At 42.8% G+C, this 18,943-nt stretch overlaps 1 protein-coding gene across 5 annotated transcripts in view; it reads right to left on the bottom strand.

Moving 5' to 3' along the window:
* The window catches only part of COL4A5 (collagen type IV alpha 5 chain), a 135,105-nt gene that overhangs the window by 51,155 nt on the left and 65,007 nt on the right, over window positions 1-18,943 (bottom strand). For all 5 annotated transcript variants that reach the window (XM_026653061.2, XM_029911863.1, XM_029911864.1 and 2 more), the window contains exons 7-22: window positions 18,147-18,200; window positions 17,336-17,362; window positions 14,825-14,905; window positions 13,740-13,802; window positions 12,873-12,908; window positions 12,734-12,775; window positions 12,505-12,597; window positions 7,783-7,836; window positions 7,615-7,671; window positions 5,686-5,730; window positions 5,531-5,584; window positions 5,235-5,276; window positions 3,985-4,108; window positions 2,778-2,951; window positions 1,197-1,280; window positions 372-464 (exon numbers count right to left, since the gene is read on the bottom strand). In XM_026653061.2, the coding sequence (XP_026508846.1) occupies window positions 372-464; window positions 1,197-1,280; window positions 2,778-2,951; window positions 3,985-4,108; window positions 5,235-5,276; window positions 5,531-5,584; window positions 5,686-5,730; window positions 7,615-7,671; window positions 7,783-7,836; window positions 12,505-12,597; window positions 12,734-12,775; window positions 12,873-12,908; window positions 13,740-13,802; window positions 14,825-14,905; window positions 17,336-17,362; window positions 18,147-18,200 (1,123 nt within the window). The remainder of the gene's footprint in view (window positions 1-371; window positions 465-1,196; window positions 1,281-2,777; window positions 2,952-3,984; window positions 4,109-5,234; window positions 5,277-5,530; window positions 5,585-5,685; window positions 5,731-7,614; window positions 7,672-7,782; window positions 7,837-12,504; window positions 12,598-12,733; window positions 12,776-12,872; window positions 12,909-13,739; window positions 13,803-14,824; window positions 14,906-17,335; window positions 17,363-18,146; window positions 18,201-18,943) is intronic.

Raw genomic sequence — 18,943 nt, 5'->3', positions numbered from 1 at the left:
TCTTTAAGGTGCCACCAGACTCCTTGTTATTTCCCTTCCAGGTAACCGGGTAGCAGATAATACCCTTTTAAGTAAGCACAGTGCCTGTGAGCCTCACTGACTAGTAGAAAATATCAAGCAGGAGCATCTGTACCGTTTTAAAAATCTGATTCTTAAGGGTCAGATTTTCAAAAATAGGTGGACTTTCCCATATACTCAACTCGTGTATAGTGAACTCACGTGTGCCCTTGCATACCATCACTTGGGCACAAACGAGTAATGCGTACATACACATTGGAGTTAGGCTTTGTGTCTGAGTTTGCACAAAAACGTACACACACCTGTGTTCATAAAATAAAGAACAAAATGCAGCCAGCTGTTTTTTGTTTTACCTGGGCTACCTGGAGGTCCGGGTGGTCCCCTGTCCCCAGGAGGCCCAGAAATGCCAGTTCCTATACAATTAAAGCACGTCTCTCCCTTATCACCTAGAAAGAGTCACATTATAAAAGCAGATATGAGCATTTAGTTCTGGAAAACACAGAGCATCCAACATAATAGTACTGTCATTATATTCACCCTATATTATATCATTGCATATGATAATTATAATTGTATATAATTATATGATATCTTAATAGATTAGCAGAAGGCTTCTCATAGACATCACTTTTAGCCTCCTTGATTTTTAGGAACCAAAGTAGCATTTAGATCTACTATTACCCGAAAAAGGACTCCAGGTAGAGCGCATGGTACAGAGCAGATGTATCTGATGGAATTTGTTTAGCAAAAATGCAAAACAACACAAAACAAAAACCAAAATCCTTTCAGTGTCCAAAAATCCAAATGTGGATCTTTTTCCAGGTATTAGCTCCTTTAGGGGGCAAATCTTTCAATACTAGGAGCTGGGATTTCAAAAGACATTAAATGCCAGCGTCAAGAGTTATAATTATGAAGATTCCAAGAAGGAAAAAACAACCAATATGGGAAATGTTTAGTAAAATACAGCTGACATGAAAACATTCTAATCATACTCTCTTAAAAAAGCCTACAAGGTTTTTTAGAGGTTTAACAGTTTTATGGATGTACACCAGGCTTTTCTATGATGCTCATCACTGTATTATCTGAGCATTTCCTACGTATTCATGAATTTATCCTCTTTGACGTGGGAGATGCTTTAAACGGCAAGAAAGAGACAAAGCATAGTTATGACACTGCACCTTTCTGGCCTCGCTCCCCCATAAACCCTTTTTCTCCTGGAAGTCCTGGAAAACCCGGGGGTCCGCGCTGACACACTCTGTCACCTAAAGGTGAAAGAGTTAAGAGAGAGAGAGTTAGCTCTACTATCAGTCGAACGGAGACAAGAAACACTAAACAGAGATTGGGGAAGCTCATTTTATTACTCCACACCAGACACTGGTAACATGGGGCTGGGGCTTCTACACTGCACAGCACAACAATGCAAGCCATAAAACACAAGAAAATAAAGAGTTACATCTACACCCCAATCAATATTCCCCTTCCATTTCTCACCCCCACCGAGCAACCGATATGCAGCCATAACTCTGCTCATAAATGTGCCCATATATGCCGCAGCACCCACGGGGAGGAACTCTCATGATATGCAAAAGTCTCAGTGTAGAGACATGAGGATCCTCCCTGACTCCCCCTGGCACATCCATGCTAGCCCCTCCCTCCCAACGCCTTCCCAAAGTCCCACTCAACCCTGCATTCCCCCTCCAAGCCTGCTCACTCTGCCTGGCCCTTCACATCCCTCACTGAGCACAGACCACCAGAGCCCACCTCCAGACTCTCTGTTACTCAGCTTATCTCCCGGCCTTCGACCTGGGAGGCAGGCTGGCAAAGTTAGAATACGAAGTAGCATATGGACCTGAGCCATTCCATGGAGTTATTCTAAATATGGGGAATAACAATGTATTTAATTAAAATACCTCCAAAGTAGCCTATGCCCAAGACGTTATGTGGGGCATGTGTGTGTAGGGGAGGGGAGTTGGAGTTCATGGGGGATTTTGGCTGCTTAGTTAGAGGACCCAAAGAAACATGAAGAAGATGGAGCAAAATTTAATATAGAGAGCACTTTTAAAAATGTTTCCTTTTCAAGTTATGAACTGTTTTACCGAAATAAAACAGAAATTTTAATTGTCCTCTAACAAGTTATTAGGCCAAATGTGGAGACTAAACTCAATCTCTAAAGAATGACAGAGAGGGACTTAATCCTTATTTAAGTGCAAATCCCAACACATCCTTAACTACTTTATTATTTAGAACAAGTGGGATTTGTTAGCATGAGTTGGAAGCAGCAATATTCTGCACCTCTGGGGCCAGATCATTGGCCCTGCTCTATTAACACTATGCCACTGGAGTGGTGCAAACTGACCTTAAAGATGCCCAATATGGGGAAATCCTGGGCTGTAATAAAGCTTGTATAGTCTGCTTTACACAAAGGGGTATGTCAGGGCTGGCGGGAGCCAGGAAAAGGCATGGCAAGGCCACACCGAAACATAAGATGGTAATTCCTAGCTAGCAAGGGGACCCTTCCAGACAGCATAAAGTTAGGGCAGTCCTGTTGGTGCTCTAACTTGCATCAGGAGCTGGGAAGGAAGCATAAAGGTGACATGAAATCACCTTTGTCTCTCCATTACTGGAGATGAATAGTGTCCCTGGAGCAGGGGGACAAAATAAACCTACATCATAGATATTTAGTCTCTTTTCCTTGTTGTTGAGTAACTATCTATCTGTCAAGTGTTTCAAGGCTGCAGGTCAATGAAGATATCACTTACTAGGAGGGATAGTTGTTCCGGGAGGTCCAGGGGCACCTGGCGGTCCAGGTGGCCCTGGCCGTCCATCAAGTCCAGGCTGTCCAGGTATGGAAACTCCGGGTAGACCTTGAATACCCTTCTGTCCTCGCTCCCCAGGCAAACCAGGTGGACCAGATGGGCCTATACCTGCAATCCCTAAAATGGAAAAAAAGTTAATTCTTCAGTATCTCTGGTTTAAATCATGGACTTTTGTAAAGGTGAAATGAAAGATGGCTAGGTTGCTGCTACTACCATAGGCAACATCCTCTCTCTAAATCTTCATGTGTATGACCATGGCATAGGAGTTATATTATGGGGTAAGTGTTTTCAACAGGCCTCCATGAAGAGAGCCAAATTATAGGCATACCCAATTGTCTATGCAAACCAGGTAACTGCACATCCTGATGTACACGTGTGTGCACAAGTGTGGAATTTGGGGCAGGCAAATATTACATTTGCAGAGACTTTTGGTTGAAAACTTGACCCCGAGACTTAACATGAGTAAACAATTTAGGTAAGGAAGAAATCGTAACAGGACTAGTGAAAGGAAAAACGGGGGGGGGGGGGGGGGGGGGGGGGAAGGGGGAGGGAAATGTGTATTTATTTGTCATAACTTTAGAGTTACCTAATGTTCTCCTTCCCTGTACAGCTTTCTAATAGACATGGCTAGCAAGCTCCTTTGACCCCTTTCTAGACATGGTCCATCATCAACTCCACCTTTAAGCACTTGGCCAGTCTGTATTTAAACCTATATTTAACAGTCAGCCTCAACAGTTTTGACACAATCTCTGCTCCATACAAATAGAACTCTGATAATATATATTACATGCAAGCAATGAAGGGCTACACTATCCTTAAATTACTACTCCAGCACTCTTAACTGGTGATTCATTGACAGCCCTGAAGACTAGCATCCTCTATTCACCACAGAACAGCAAAAGCATGGACCATGATTGTTCAAGAGTCCTCATGCCTCAACCCTCAGCTGGAGGACCATCTCCAGGGCTCAAAGGTAGCTCTTAATAGTTTTGCCTTCACTGGTCATTCAGTCCATCTGTCAACCAGGGTATCAATTGTGATGGTGATTACTGCTACACTGCCACAACCCCACTAGGCAGTGAACTAAGATCATGAAGCTAACTAACTCTCCAGATAGCAAAATACACAAGCAATACACCTCAACTCTTACCTGGAGGCCCTGACAAGCCAGGAGGCCCTGTCAACCCAGGATATCCACGCTCGCCTTTGGGTCCTGGAAATCCTGGAAGTCCTTTGCTCCCTTTTGGTCCCACTTCTGCACCATTTCCTGTGATCTGTTATATCAACAAGCCAAGAAAAAGTCACTAGAAAGGTGAAGAGAGGTGTGTGAGTGTGTAGCAAAGCCACAAGAGCCAGCTCACGACATTTCAAACCAATGGCACAATCCTCCTAATGCAATTGGGGTCCCAAATAAAACTCTGCTAAAAGAAAGTCCCCTGTTCCAGCAGAGTGCACTATTACTGTGAGGCTGTACTACATTCCCACACGGTTTGCTAAAAAATACTAGAGCACATTTCATTCTTGTGGTTTGAGAGCCAAATGATGTCAGAGTGAGAGCAAGAAAGGTTTCCACAGCCAAGCCTCAGGGCACAGCCCTTTCCCAAAAACACTGAGAGAAGAAAACCTAAAATACCCCCCCCCCTCCAAACTACAGAATCTTCACCCCAGGCATTTTAAAACCTTTTGCTTTCATCTGACATAATTTATTCAATTGCAGTTTCAACGATGGTGCAAATCCATAGCAATGCCACATATGTCAATGGAGATACTCTGGATTTGCATCAGCGTAACAGGGCAGAATTTGACCCTATTCTTTGTTTCAGGGGGACTGCTTGTGGAATAAGATACTACTCTCTGAAGTGAGGCTGAATCCGACCCTATGTGAGAACTCCTGATGACGTCATTAGAATTTCTCAGTTGCAGGATTATATGAATATGGATTATTATATGAATAATAGCATGGGAATATATTTTCATGGTGCTGTTCACTGTGGGGATGATTAGAGCAGGTTGGAAAAAAATTCAAATTTCATTGAAAAAAGCCACTTTCCATCAGAAAAACATTTTGACCGAAAATTTTTGACCAGCTCTACTGATCATGATCTTAATTTATGCTGGTTTTATTGCACTGTCTTCAGTGGATTTGCCTCTGATTTACACTGGTGTAAGTGAGATACAAATCTGGCTTTGTGTTTATAACTGAAAGACCTTGGAACCCAAGATCACACATCCTAAAGGAAGGGAGCAGTGGGTTGTGGTGACTAACACCTGGTGCTACCTGCTGGATCTCTCAGGCAGTAGCATTAACTGGAGACACTAATGCCTGGAAGAAATGAGGAGACAAAATGGCACACTGCCAACCAAATAGAAGAAAAAGAGAAGAAGGCAAAAGCAACTTACAACTCCAGGAGGACCAGGGAGACCACGTTCACCTTTCAGACCCTGCCAATGATATATTTACAGATTACTGAATGACATATTTGTGAACACGAGAGCTAAAAAATTAGTTTTCAAAAACTATCTTATGTTATTATTTGTCAGGAAACAAGCGATTGCAAAGATTCTGTTGGAGGTTAACAGATAAGGCAAGGCAATGCAATTTCTATTTAGTAGGTGCTGGGCATTGGTGTGCAAGCTTCAGTGACAGGCAGGCTTTTACTCTATTGTAGCAGTAAAGACAAATAACCCACACTCACCTTTTCACCATCTCTTCCTGGAACACCATTTAAACCAGGCTCGCCAGGTAAACCCTTCAAGGAAAGGAAAAAAAAAATCCTCCAAATATTCGCTGCAAATATCTCAAGAGCATTACAAAGAATCTCCTTAGGTGAGAAACGTATAAGATACTCACATCCCTGCCGGGCTGGCCAGGATCTCCATCTTTGCCAGGTTTCCCCTTCAAGACACAAACGTGCATTGAAAAATAAAAAGTGTTAGTGGCAAAGAACTGTTGCCAGGAATTGCATGATTTGTTTCCCTTTGTAGTAGATAAATGAAGCAAACTCTCTCTAGAATGCAACCCCTATGATAAATCTCACAGTGAAGAGAGGTGTAATCAGCTGGCATTAATTAAAATGAGGAGTCACATAGAAAACCAGGGTAACAAAAGCTTGATAAACAGAAATCCTAAGTATTATCAGAATGCAGCATAAAATGACCTCAAACTTAACAAATGCTGATTTCCCCCATACTGAATGTTTTCCTGGATATAGATTTAAGGCTTAAATTGTGATTCTATTCTGAAAAGTGACTTGCACCATTTTTACTGTTAGCACTGCAATAACACCACATATTGGGGACAGTGAGTTGGATTCTACTGCAGCTCAGTCATCAACAGCACTGTTGACTAGGTTTGGTCAGAGCCAAAATTCGCCCTTAGTCACACCCAAACAACCCCCTAGCAGACAACAGGGGCCACACAGGTGTAACTAGGACACAGGTTGGTTTGCAGAATTTTTATCACTAGTGACAATGCTCAATTTGGAAAAAAACCAGTGCTTTGAGATCCCAGGCTGACTTTCAGAGGCTGGCAATTACAAAATCATCTCAGTACTTGTAAAAGAGCCCATTTGATACAGAAATTGAGCCACATGAAATAAAGATGGAACCTCACATGCTACTGTAGAGTCACACCTCATAGCAGAACTGAATTTTGAGCCCCCAGTAAACATAAATGTCCCAAATCAGAGGGGAAAAATATACTGTGGGTAAAAGTTAGGGTGAAAGAAAACTCAAGCATTTGTTTGATCTCTATCCCATGCCCAAAAAACAAATCAAAACAAACCCCCTCCTTAGTGAAGCCTAGGACTCTAGAATGCTGAATTAATAAATGGACTTTTTGTACAGTCTTTTTTTAAACCAGGGGCTGGGAAATGGGGAAACCTATCATAAAAGCATTTTATCTCACCTGGTTAACCTCTGTGAAACCTATGGGTCTGATATTCAGAGGGGTCACTGCCCTCAATTGAAGTTGTGGGCGCAGGAATAATACAAGAAAACTAACTTCCAATAGAGAACTTATGAACTGATGGCAGCTTGTCTTTACTTAATCTCCTCAGTCCACCTACTGGACCCCTGCTGAGCTTACTTCACCCCACTGACCTGTGATACCCAAGCCAATCCAAACTCAAGAAAGGTGTAAAGTTGGCTCTGAATCCATGATTCAAGTGACCTATTGCCATCCCTACAAGGTATGCAGTTACCCTGTTTCCCCTCACCAGACTGCATATACACAGCAACAACTCCTTCAGAGACAGGAGATTATATTAAAAGTTAACTCCTGTTTTCAAAGGCTACTGTTCTACTCGCTCACCTCAGAGATAACTTCATTTAGAATGGTTTTTCAGGCACCAGCTTACAAATGTGTCAATAGCACGACTTACTGGGATTCTTTTAGGATAACTAAATGGAGGCCCTCTCTGAAAGGAAACTGCCACTCAAACTGTGCAGCCTCAACAGCTTTAAAGAAAATTTGCATACATAACTGTAAAGCGTTTATTTCCAATACTTATGATAGAGATTCTACCTCTTTTGTTCCTGCCTCAAGATTAAGATCTACACGCAGGGTAATTCCACTAGGGTGCATTGAAAAGGTGCTTTTACACTCAGCTAGAATCACACCAGTGAATCACTAGTGTCATCTGCAATATCTTGTCAGATCATTGGAGGAAAGAAAATCTCTTACCAAGAGAGTCTGATGGCCTGAATTCAATATTTGCTTAATTCTCAAAGCTAAAAGTATTTGGAAAAATAAAATCTTTGGTTCAAGGAAGTTACTTACTCTTTTGCCTGGCTCTCCTTGCTCACCTTTTTCACCTTTCACGCCACCGGAAGGACCCTGAACACACAAACATTGTCTTACACTCAGCTCATGGGGACAGAGCAGAACAAATTTACAATTCTCTTACATTATTCTAAGGAAAAAAATGCCACTGTGGGAATTACTCACAGGAGGCCCTTCTGGCCCAGGGGGTCCTGGTGGACCTCGTTCTCCTGGAATACCCTGTCAGGCATGGGGGGAAAGAGAGAGAAGGGAGTTAAAGCCCTCACCACCCAACATTGGGTCAACATTGTTTTAAACAGGATTTTGCTGCCATTTAAACTTCTTCATATGCCATGAGTGCTAGTGGTTCTTATCAAGTGTCTTGATCCAAGTGTATCCCAAAGTTAATGGTACAAATTTTATTAACTGATCAGTCTATTTATTTCAATGAATCATTGAGATACAATTGCCTCTTGCATATAGCACAGTGGCTGGCTAGCTGCTCACAGCTATGCTGCACAACAGTCTAGGGCAGGAAATAAAAATAACCTAGCCAGTTGAAATTACAGGAGGTTAGTCAAGGGGCAGAGAGTAATTACTAAAGTTGCAAGGACACCATTAATACCTCTACTCTTGGGAATAATGCCATTGGATTGTTAGTGGAAAGGTAGGACCTCTGTTTTCTATAGCTGCACCTCCAGCAGCACATGCTGAATACCTAGTTCATTACTAACTTAGAGGGAAGAGTATCAGCTACTGAATCCCTCAGAGCACTTCATGCAGTATTTGCTTTTTTCTTGCAGGACTTCCATCCAGCTCACAACTTCAGGTGTGATGGCCCCAGGCCACTGTTAAATTTGGGATGACTCCTTTACAGAATGAATAAAAACTGAGTTGTGATGGTCATCAGTCTATAAAAGTTCACTTCCAAGTACATTACTTTCACCAAAAGTCTAAATATTTACCTTAAAATTATTGCTAGTGTAAGGACAAATGTAATTTGCTGGGAGATTGTGTTTGTAGGTCTTGGTGCTTTCTAAGGAATGTACAGTCATACTGTTTCCTTTTGTATATTTATACAGCTGCCTTTTGGCATTATTAGTCTGTCAGAGACCCCAGATGCAATAGTGTGTAAGCTGAAATTAAAGCTCAAAGGAGAAATCCAGACATGCCAAACCCATGGAAAAAAATGCAGAAATTGGGCTTGTTTTTGGCTTAATTGGCTTGTGAGTTGCTTGTTGGCTAGTTTTTAGACTCATAGACTCATAGACTTTAAGGTCAGAAGGGACCAATATGGTCATCTAGTCTGACCTCCCGCATGATGCAGGCCATAAATGTTGACCCCCCCACTTTCCCTTAACTCTGCTGTTGAAGTCTCCAGATTGTGATCTAAAGACTTCAAGTTGCGGAGAATCTTCCAGCTTGCGATCCCTGCCCTATGCTGCGGAGGAAGGCGAAAAACCTCCAGGGCTACTGCCAATCTACCCTGGAGGAAAGTTCCTTCCCGACCCCAAATATGGCGATCAGCAGAACCCCGAGCATACAGGCAAGATTCTCTAGCCAGACCCTCATTTTACCAGCGATGGCCATTATTGCCTAATTGATTAAAGACACGTTATCCCATCAAACCATTCCCTCCATAAACTTATCTAGCCTAATCTTGAAGCCAGACAGGTCTTTCGCCCCCACCGTTTCCCTCGGAAGGCTGTTCCAAAATTTCACCCCTCTGACGGTTAGGAACCTTCGTCTAATTTCAAGCCTAAATTTCCCCACGGCCAGTTTATATCCATTCGTTCTCGTGTCCACATTAGCACTGAGCTGAAATAATTCCTCTCCCTCCCTGGTATTTATCCCCTTGATATATTTAAAGAGAGCAATCATATCCCCCCTCAACCTTCTTTTGGTTAGGCTAAACAAACCAAGCTCCTCGAGTCTCCTTTCATAGGACAGGTTTTCCATTCCTCGGATCATCCTAGTGGCCCTTCTCTGTACCCGCTCCAGTTTGAGTTCATCCTTTTTAAACATAGGAGACCAGAACTGCACACAGTACTCCAAGTGAGGTCTCACCAGCGCCTTGTATAACGGAAGCAGCACCTCCCTGTCCCTACTAGAAATACCTCGCCTTATGCATCCCAAGATCGCATTAGCTTTTTTCACAGCCACGTCGCATTGCCTACTCATAGTCATCCTGCGATCAACCAGGACTCCGAGGTCCTTCTCCTCCTCCGTCACTTCTAACCTATGCGTCCCTAGCTTATAACTGAAATTCCTGTTAGTCATCCCTAAATGCATCACCTTACACTTCTCGCTATTAAATCTCATCCTATTATTATTACTCCAATTTACAAGGTCATCCAAGTCTCCCTGCAGAATATCCCGATCCTTCTCCGAGTTGGCAATACCTCCCAACTTTGTGTCATCCGCAAACTTTATCAGCCCACTTCTACATTTGGTTCCGAGGTCAGTAATGAATAGATTAAATAAAATCGGACCCAAAACCGAACCTTGAGGAACCCCACTGGTGACCTCCCTCCAACCTGACAGTTCACCTTTCAGTACTACCCGCTGCAGTCTCCCCTTTAACCAGTTCCTTATCCACCTCTGGATTTTCCTATCGATCCCCATCTTTTCCAATTTAACCAATAATTCCTCATGCGGTACCGTATCAAACGCTTTACTAAAATCGAGGTATATTAGATCCACCGCATTTCCTTTATCTAGAAGGTCTGTTACTTTCTCAAAGAAGGAGATCAGGTTGGTTTGGCACGACCTCCCTTTCGTAAACCCATGTTGCAATTTGTCCCAATTGCCATTCACCTCAAGGTCCTTAACTACTTTCTCCTTCAAAATTTTTTCCAAGACCTTGCATACTACAGAAGTTAAACTAACAGGCCTGTAGTTACCCGGGTCACTTTTTATCCCCTTCTTGAAAATAGGAACCACATTAGCTATTCTCCAGTCCAACGGTACCACCCCCGAGTTTACAGATTCACTAAAAATTGTCGCCAAGGGGCTTGCAATTTCTCGCGCCAGTTCCTTCAATATTCTCGGATGAAGATCATCCGGTCCGCCCGATTTAGTCCCGTTTAGCTGGTCAAGTTTGGCTTCCACCTCTGATACTGTAATGATAATCCCCCCTCCTGTATTCCCCTCTGTCCTACTCCCTCTATTCCTAAACCCTTCATTAGCCTTATTTTGGCTTGTAGCTTGTTGCTTCTTTTTTTTGACCAGCTCCCGGCAAGCAGGGGCAAGGGGTGGGGCAAGCAGGGGCAAGGGAGGGAGAGAGAGTCAGGGGTGCACAGCGGGCCCACCACAGTCCCAGACTGCACACCAGGGGGATCTAGTCACATAGAGTGTTAGGGATTGGCTTGTTCTGAAATGGGATTAGCTTGATTTTTGGCTTATTGTGAAAGTCAGGGTGCTTATTTACTGTGTGAAAGTTGGCAACTGTGGTGAAATCCTGAAGTCAATGGAAGTATTGCCATTGCTCTCAATGGGGCCAGAATTTCCCCACAAATATAGAATTAAAGAGATGGCCAGTTCTCTGCTTCTTCATCTACTACCCTGGGCCCAGTGAATCAGAGAACACCAGAGTCTCCCACCTTTCCAGGATGACTCCATAGGGTGGATGTGTATTAGTGGATAGATCTGAAGGATGCTTCAATAGGGCCAAAGGTTCTTATGAAGGAAAGGACAAATTGCTTTGATCAAAGTGAAAGGAGGAGAGGTCTGGCACTCCTTCCCACATCCCACTTAAGGGCAGACCACCGGTGCTTTCTTCATGCTGAAATGTTTGACAACAAAAACAGGATGAAAAGGTAGATGGAATGAAGCAAGATGTTAATCCTAAAACAGCTGGAGAAAACTAAAACCAATTCCAGGGTCTGATTGAAGTTATTCAGAAATTCAGATATCCTGGTGATGGGTGCAGTATAAGCAGAATAGAAGAAGGACCACTCCTACCTCCAAATATACACCTCATCCCTTGCCTAAGGTCAGGCTGGTGTTTGGCATTACCACAGAACTTCAAAGGAAAAAAACCCAAAGCACTCATGCCCCTGCTTGTGCTGCCTGACTCATCTGGGATAGCCCCCGTAAAAGAAGTGGGATTGTGAAAAGTTGTCGGATCAACAGGACAGGACAAATTTAGTATCTTCAGAACTGGCATCTCTCCCAATGATTCTTCAGCAGTTGAGGGTGGGGAAGTTTCAGTACAAGTTAAAGCAACAGTTTGGAAAATGGAACTTAAAAATCAGTAGCATTATTGCCAGCAAGGCTACAGATTCACTGGGGTAGCCAGATGTGCATATTTAGGTGCATAGAAAGTGGAAAATGACTTTATTTAGACCAAAAGAAAGAAGGAACTCAAGATATCATATATGACAAGAAGGTTAAGTCGGCTGCATTTTAGTTTTTACAGGACCCCTCATTATGGTATGATAGATGCAGCTGAGATTTTCATAGATGTCTAATGAATGGGAATTGGGCATCTGAATCCCAAGAGAGCTTGGAAAATCTCAGCCTGGATGTTTAGAGTTGACTAGCCATTCAAATCTTGCTGTGGAAGGTTAGTTACTTTTATTGTTTCCATAGGATTTCATTTTGGAGACTGTTTCTTGTGTAGTTTAATTTTTTAAATAACGGAAACATGTGGAGCTGGCTCAGACATTGTGCAAAATGAAACAACCGAACCAATATGATTGAAACATCCTCTGATACAGGGAAAATGGATAGGCTTGGCTGAGGCAAATGACAATTCAGTGCCTTGGAAAAAGCAGCAGGACCCCCAACAAGCTATACTTTGGGGGGTGTCATTCTGAGTAGTACAGCCTCCACTGAATGAGCTGCTCTAAGTAGCTGGATATGTGCCTACCATAGATGGACACAGTTTCCTCCATTCCCACTCACCTGATCTCCTTTCTGAAACTCTACATCATTTGGTCTCTTCTGCTCCCCAATTTGTCCTGGTGGCCCTGGAGGTCCCTGAAGGCCTTGGTCACCCTAACACCCAAAAAGATGGCAAAATATATAAAACTTCCCAGGCTATTACAGACATGGACAACATGAGCCACGCCGGTATGCAGTAAAAGAAGCTTGAATCGTTCTGAAAGCAATACAGTAAAAATCCTCTACTCACTTTTTCACCCTTGGGTCCTTGGAAGTTCAAACCCATATTACCCTGCAAAGAGTTAAAATAAACAACGCTTAGAACAGAGTTGAACAAAACTAAAGGAAAAATAAGAAAAGAAGGCGGCGGCAGGGGGAAAGGGGTATACCTTAGGCCCTGGAAGCCCTTTTGGACCAGGAGGTCCCTGTAAAACAAAACAAAACAAGATCATTCTGTTATAAAATTTTCTGCTCAGGGGATTGCAAAGCACTTTGGACACAATGATGAGGAGTTATGTTAATAAATAATACCACTGCTAATAATTCTGAAAGATCCGACCTGTATCTTGTCCTAGTTATTTACATTACACCCATATTGACTGGGCATTTGTCCCACTGAGAGCTGGTCCTCATGCCCAGAAGCTTTACTCAGTGCATTAGTATACACAACAAATTGCTTCCTTATTTAATTTGCCCATTGGCAGGTTCAAGTGGAACCCCAAATCCAACACTGATCTATGTGAAAATCCCACCACTCCCCGTCCCCAGAGGCTCATAGTGCCCAGAAGGGATAGAAGCAATACCATTCCACTGCACAGGGTGGTAGGAGGATAGGGGGAGACAGCACAGGAGCTCCCTCTGCTGTAGTGCACAAGGGGCTTTGGGGACAGACTGAAAATATGGCTGGTGGATCTGGGATGCATTTAAGCCACCACAAATGGTGATCTAGTGGGTGCAGCAGCTGCAGGGGCACTGAAACAAGCTGGGGTGCTGAAAGCCATTGAACAAAACTGTAAACCCTGTAGAGGACGGAAGCTGTGCATGCAGTTACTATTATTACTTCAAGCCAGAGGGTGCTTAGTGAGCAGCTATGGGGATTGCTATGGTTTTGAAGCTGCAGTAGCTATCACTCAGCAGCTCTGCCTCCAACTGGAGGCCTGGGCAAGGAGAATTCTCTCCCCCTGTTGCTGAGAAGCTAAATTTGCTTCTAAGGATAGAAAATAATTAATTCGATCTGATTAGCTAAGGAATCTTACCGTTAAACCTGGTGGCCCAGGGGGACCAATAGGACCTTGTGCGCCCAAGGGACCAGGTGGGCCCTGTTGGGAAAGGGAAGGAAGGAGTCAGAGATGCCCCTTTCAATGAAAAGCTCCAGCTGGCATCAGTTTTGGAGGGCCACAGCCATGCAGACAAGAATTAGCATCCATAAATGTCAACTCCAAGGACCCAACCATGACCCTGTCCATGTACAGCCCATGTCTAAGGGAAAGGCCTCAAGGCCACCAATACCATGGGGAACTTACAGCAACTTAACACTAGGAAGTGCCTTGCTGTCAGCTTTCAAGGTGCCTCTTTGGATTACACAGGATTTTTTTTTTTAAACCACTTTTACTCCCTTCCTACATGAAGCAAAAACAACAGAGCACTCTGCATTTCTATGGTCTCTTCCAGCCAAGAGTAGACAGTAGCAAGGCACAGAGCAGAACAACAGAGACACCCACAGGCCCAGTCTGATCAGACTAGTCCTGCGGTTTGCCTCTCTGTAGCGCACGGGAAAACTGTATCCTGGCTGATGTCCTGTGCAGGCTCATGGGCTCCTCATTCTCTGCTCCCCTCACCTCTCCAGTAAAATTACTAATGGCTCAACAGGGGAGCGGACTATATGGAGTCATTAGGTGTTTTCACAGGAAGGTGTGGGAAGCAAAGACCCACTGATGGGCTGGAGCCATTGGACTGCTGAAGAGATGAAGCCTAAGGAGAACACATTTCCCCTCATCCACAGCCCAGCAGGGCAGATGCTAGTTTTAGTAAGGGAGAGGAATAGTAGAGAACTCAGGAACTAGCCCAGACTCAGAGTGTGTCTCAAAGGGGTAGGGAAAAACACAAATAAACTGTGGCAGCCAGCAGGTAGCTCTTAGTACTGCTGTACTCTGAAGACAGCAGGCCCAGGCCCTCATTGGCCCCCTGCTGGCTGTTTCACTCATGTGCAACACATGTGCTTCAGAGCACTGAATATTGTTCTAGCCATTAATTATGCTGTCAGATTGAATTACTATTCAGTTCAGTGTAGTTTGTCCCCTACCAAAAAGCATACAATCAACAAATACTTTAGGGAACTTACTTGTAACCCTGGAAGTCCTGGAAATCCTGGGTCACCTTTCTGGCCTGGCAGTGATGACAAAATTATTTCACCCGGATCACCCTAAAAGAACAACAACTGATTTAAAGAAATTAATACCACACTGCATTCTTCCACTTCAAGCTAGCTTCAACAGACAGTGAGGAGACAGACATATTAATGCCCAGAGATATGTAAAACTACTATTTCTATAATACAGGTATACCTCTACCCCGATATAACGCTGTCCTCGGGAGCCAAAAAAATCTTACCGCGTTATAGGTGAAACCACATTACATCAAACTTGCTTTGATCCGCTGGAGTGCGCAGCCCCGCCCCTCTGGAGCGCGGCTTTACCGCGTTATATCCGAATTCGTGTTATATCCGGTCGCATTATATCAGGGTAGAGGTGTACTTAATTCTCCAATAAACAACCCTTTTAAAAAATGTTCCCTGTTTACTTACAGAATTAATTTTTGAGGTGCTTAGAACCTTCTACCAGCCATCCAAGTACACCATATTTTTATCTGCACGCTGGATACAAGCACCCGACTTGAATTTCAAAAGGTTAGGGGATTAAAATAAACATAAAAGAAAAGTAAAAGATATTTTATCTCCATTGGAAAGCAACAAACGGGTTGCCAGAAAATTGGTTTACACAGCTTTCTCCCATATCCCAGAGGATAGGCCCCATCTCATGAGATTACATTAGGGTCTGCAATTACCTTAGGCCATACAGCATAACTCATCTTTAAGCAATGCTTCTTATGTGGCTTTGTTATAAGTTTATTGACAGATATTTGGCTTAAAACAAACAAACAAACTTGGTCGGGAAGTGGGAGTGGGGCTGGGGAAAAAAATGTGACAGTGTTAAAGTCATCATTCCACGACCCCACCGTGCCAAGCTGTCCTTTCAGCAGCAGTTTGAGAGAACTTTTCCATAGTCCAAATTTAGTGTTTAATAGAAGAAAGTATATTTAAATTGGCTCTTGGCCCATATGGCTCAAGTAGCTCAAAGAGACAAAAATAAAGGCTTAAAAAATTAATAAAATGTGACTATATTTAAACTAGGAGGAAAAAGGTGCCTCTCTTATCCATCATAGATGTTTCCTAAGAGAATATAACTCTTTGCATTACCTCTCTTCCCATGATAATTTAAGTGATGTGTAATATTTTCTAATAGTAATTAGCCACTGGAGGGTGCACAAGCAAGCTACTTGTACACTTCTTGGTGGTTTTAGGCCTTTTATTAGCCTAATGCCTCACAACACACCAGGGGCATTCACTAATAGCCTGCTTGTGCACACACCATTGTGTCTTATCGTTATATTAAATTACAATGGAAGGAAATTGTCCTTTAAAATAAGGATCTATCCCTGTGAGGAGAATCAGATACCAAGGCTGGTGAGAAAGTGGTTTTCAGGACTTGGGGAGAAGGGTGTATATCTCTCTCTCTTTGCTTTGTGGATTTATCACCTGCCCTGGAACCCATTCTAGTCACCTGTGATGATCACCATTTCCATTGTTCTTTGGGGAATGGGTAGGACCAAGGGATTCTGAAGTTACTTCATTTTTACCACCTGCAGGCTCAGTGTGTTCCTTGCCATGTGTGAGGCCAGTGACAAAGTGGTCAAAATAGTTGGCAGGCTAGAAACAACTTTCAAGGCCATGCTAGTGATTTCTCTACAAATATTCCGTAGGATTTTCTGTATTTTAATCTATTTAGATCGTATGCATCTACACCAAGACACACAGCTTAAAACACATTGCTATACTGTTAAATAGTTCCTATAAAAGAGCAGAGTTAATTCTAACTAAGAACTAAATCATCTACTTTTTTCTGTGAATTAGTAATTTACATCCCAGCATATAGGAAGGTTTCTGTGTATTCTATGATCCCGTGACCATGGAATTTCATCCCAACTTCTTGCTAGTCCTCATGGTTGAGAAGAAAACTATTAAGCAAACAAATTGGCATGTTGTTGTTTTCCTGAGTCTGCAAAAAATTGCCGAGAGGTGTAAACTGCTCCATTCATCTTAATGGGGTATAACTCTAAAACCTACAGATGACAATTCAAACGTGCGCATTTCATTGCTGATCATTTTAGCAGAAATATCCTACTAACGTATTTCTCTCACAATCCTAAACTGTATCCCATGCCTTTTCAGATACAAATGCCCCCTCTCGCCCTATTAAGTTGCCAAAACATACTTGAATTTAATATTTCAACACCACACATGGTAGCTGCTGTATATATTGTATTATTCATGCACACATTGAATTCAGTAAAGGCCTGCATTTGTTTTTTTTAAATTGAGTACAAATGCTGCAGAGTTGCCAATTGGTCACATTAAGGAATGGCTCAGAAACCAGGGGCCTGGTGCAGAATTTAGGAGCAGCTGGCTGTGGAATATGCAGGGCCTTGCTTATAGGCAAACAGGTTACTTTTGTCAGATGCACACTAAACATCCATGCTTGCTTAACAGTTAGTTGCGAAAGTACAGAACACTTACCTTCATACCTGGTAGGCCAGGAGGTCCCTTTGTTTAAAAGAAATAAAAATAAGGAGGGGTGAGAAAATATCATACTATCAGCAACAAAAAAGAAGGTATGAATGTATTGTTGACATATCATTCTCAAAACACTGAATAGATTTCACTGAGAGGGGCAAGGTGACAAAGGGGAGAAAGACACAAAGGATACAAAACAAGGAGACCCAAACATTTCAAGCCTCTGCTGCTTCGCTGCTATTCAAGACAAAAGTTCTTCAGCAGCACTTTGAGTAAATATTGAACACTTACTAAATTAAGAACAGCAAATTCCCATTCACTTGGGGTTTGTTTTTAATATGCCTCCTGTTATTCTCTATATTACATGCTCATGGTTTCTCTTCTACCAATTCTTAGCTCCTGCAGGAATCACTTTGTTGCACATTCTTGCATTTTACAGAGAAAAATCTGCATTGTATATTTTTCTGATCCACAAATAGACAGCATCACTCCCAGATGTGCCTGGGGACATCACTTAAGATCGCTCTCCTTCCACCTCCACACATTTGTTTTCTCTGCCAGTGGCACAGCATCTCAGCAGTGAGAGAATGTAATATTCAAGCAAAGAAGAGATCAAATTCCCTATTAGCTTTACAAATAGCTTACACCAGAAAAGCTAGATGTTTTGAAGCACACCCAAATGGTATTTCATTAATTATTTACTTGTGGAAATTTTAATATATTTATTTGGGCACTGACTGTTTCACAATTCTAGGCAAAGGGTTTTCTGTGGGTTACAGGAAGTGGATCTGATTATATAAAATCTCTTACTTACAGGAGGACCTTGTAAACCTGGAAAACCTGGACTACCTGGGAATCCACGTTCCCCCTAAAGAAGGCAGAGAGAAGAGGCTTAGCCAGCAACAAAACCAGTGATGATACTAGAAAAATTAACACTACTGTAAGCTCATGAACCCGGAATGGAGAAAGGGGCATTGCAGCAGGTTATGGGTTAAACAGTTTACAAAACAAAAAAACACAGGTATGATTGAAACAGATGAAAAAGCACCCAACGGGCTCAAATAATGCCATGTGCATCATGGCTGTTTTTCTGAAAAGATACTACAGCAAACAATGCTATAGAAAAAGTCAATTACCTGGAAGCAGGCAGGCATCTCAATTTGAACATGAACCTTCATAGATGTGCCAGAGATAAATTAACTCATTGCCTAGACAGTTTCACTTTATGATCTATCCTTATCACAATAATAGTGCAATCAGTGGTTCCAAGGTGACTAAGCCAACAATAAATTACTGTCTCCAAATAAACAAGAAGAATATTTGGCACTTATCACCTTCAAAGCACTGTAACAAAATCAGCGTACGTCTACACTGCAAAACAAAACAAAAAACAAATCTCTGTGGCACTGAGTCTCAGAGCCCAGTTCAACTGACTCAGGCTTGTGGGGCTTGCACTACGGGGCTAACAATAGGGTTACCATACGTCCGGATTTCCCCGGACATGTCCGGCTTTTTGGGATTCAAATCCCCGTCCGGGGGGAAATCCCAAAAAGCCGAACATGTCCGGGAAAATCCGGCGCCGCTGGGCCGGGGGCTGGCCCGGGGCGCTGG

This window comes from Terrapene carolina, unplaced genomic scaffold (assembly GCF_002925995.2).
Source record: "Terrapene carolina triunguis isolate 2854851 unplaced genomic scaffold, T_m_triunguis-2.0 Scaffold131, whole genome shotgun sequence".
NCBI classification, from domain to species: Eukaryota; Metazoa; Chordata; order Testudines; family Emydidae; genus Terrapene; species Terrapene triunguis.
The sequence above is the reverse complement of the archived record's forward strand: the minus strand, read 5'-3'. Positions and strand labels throughout refer to the sequence as shown.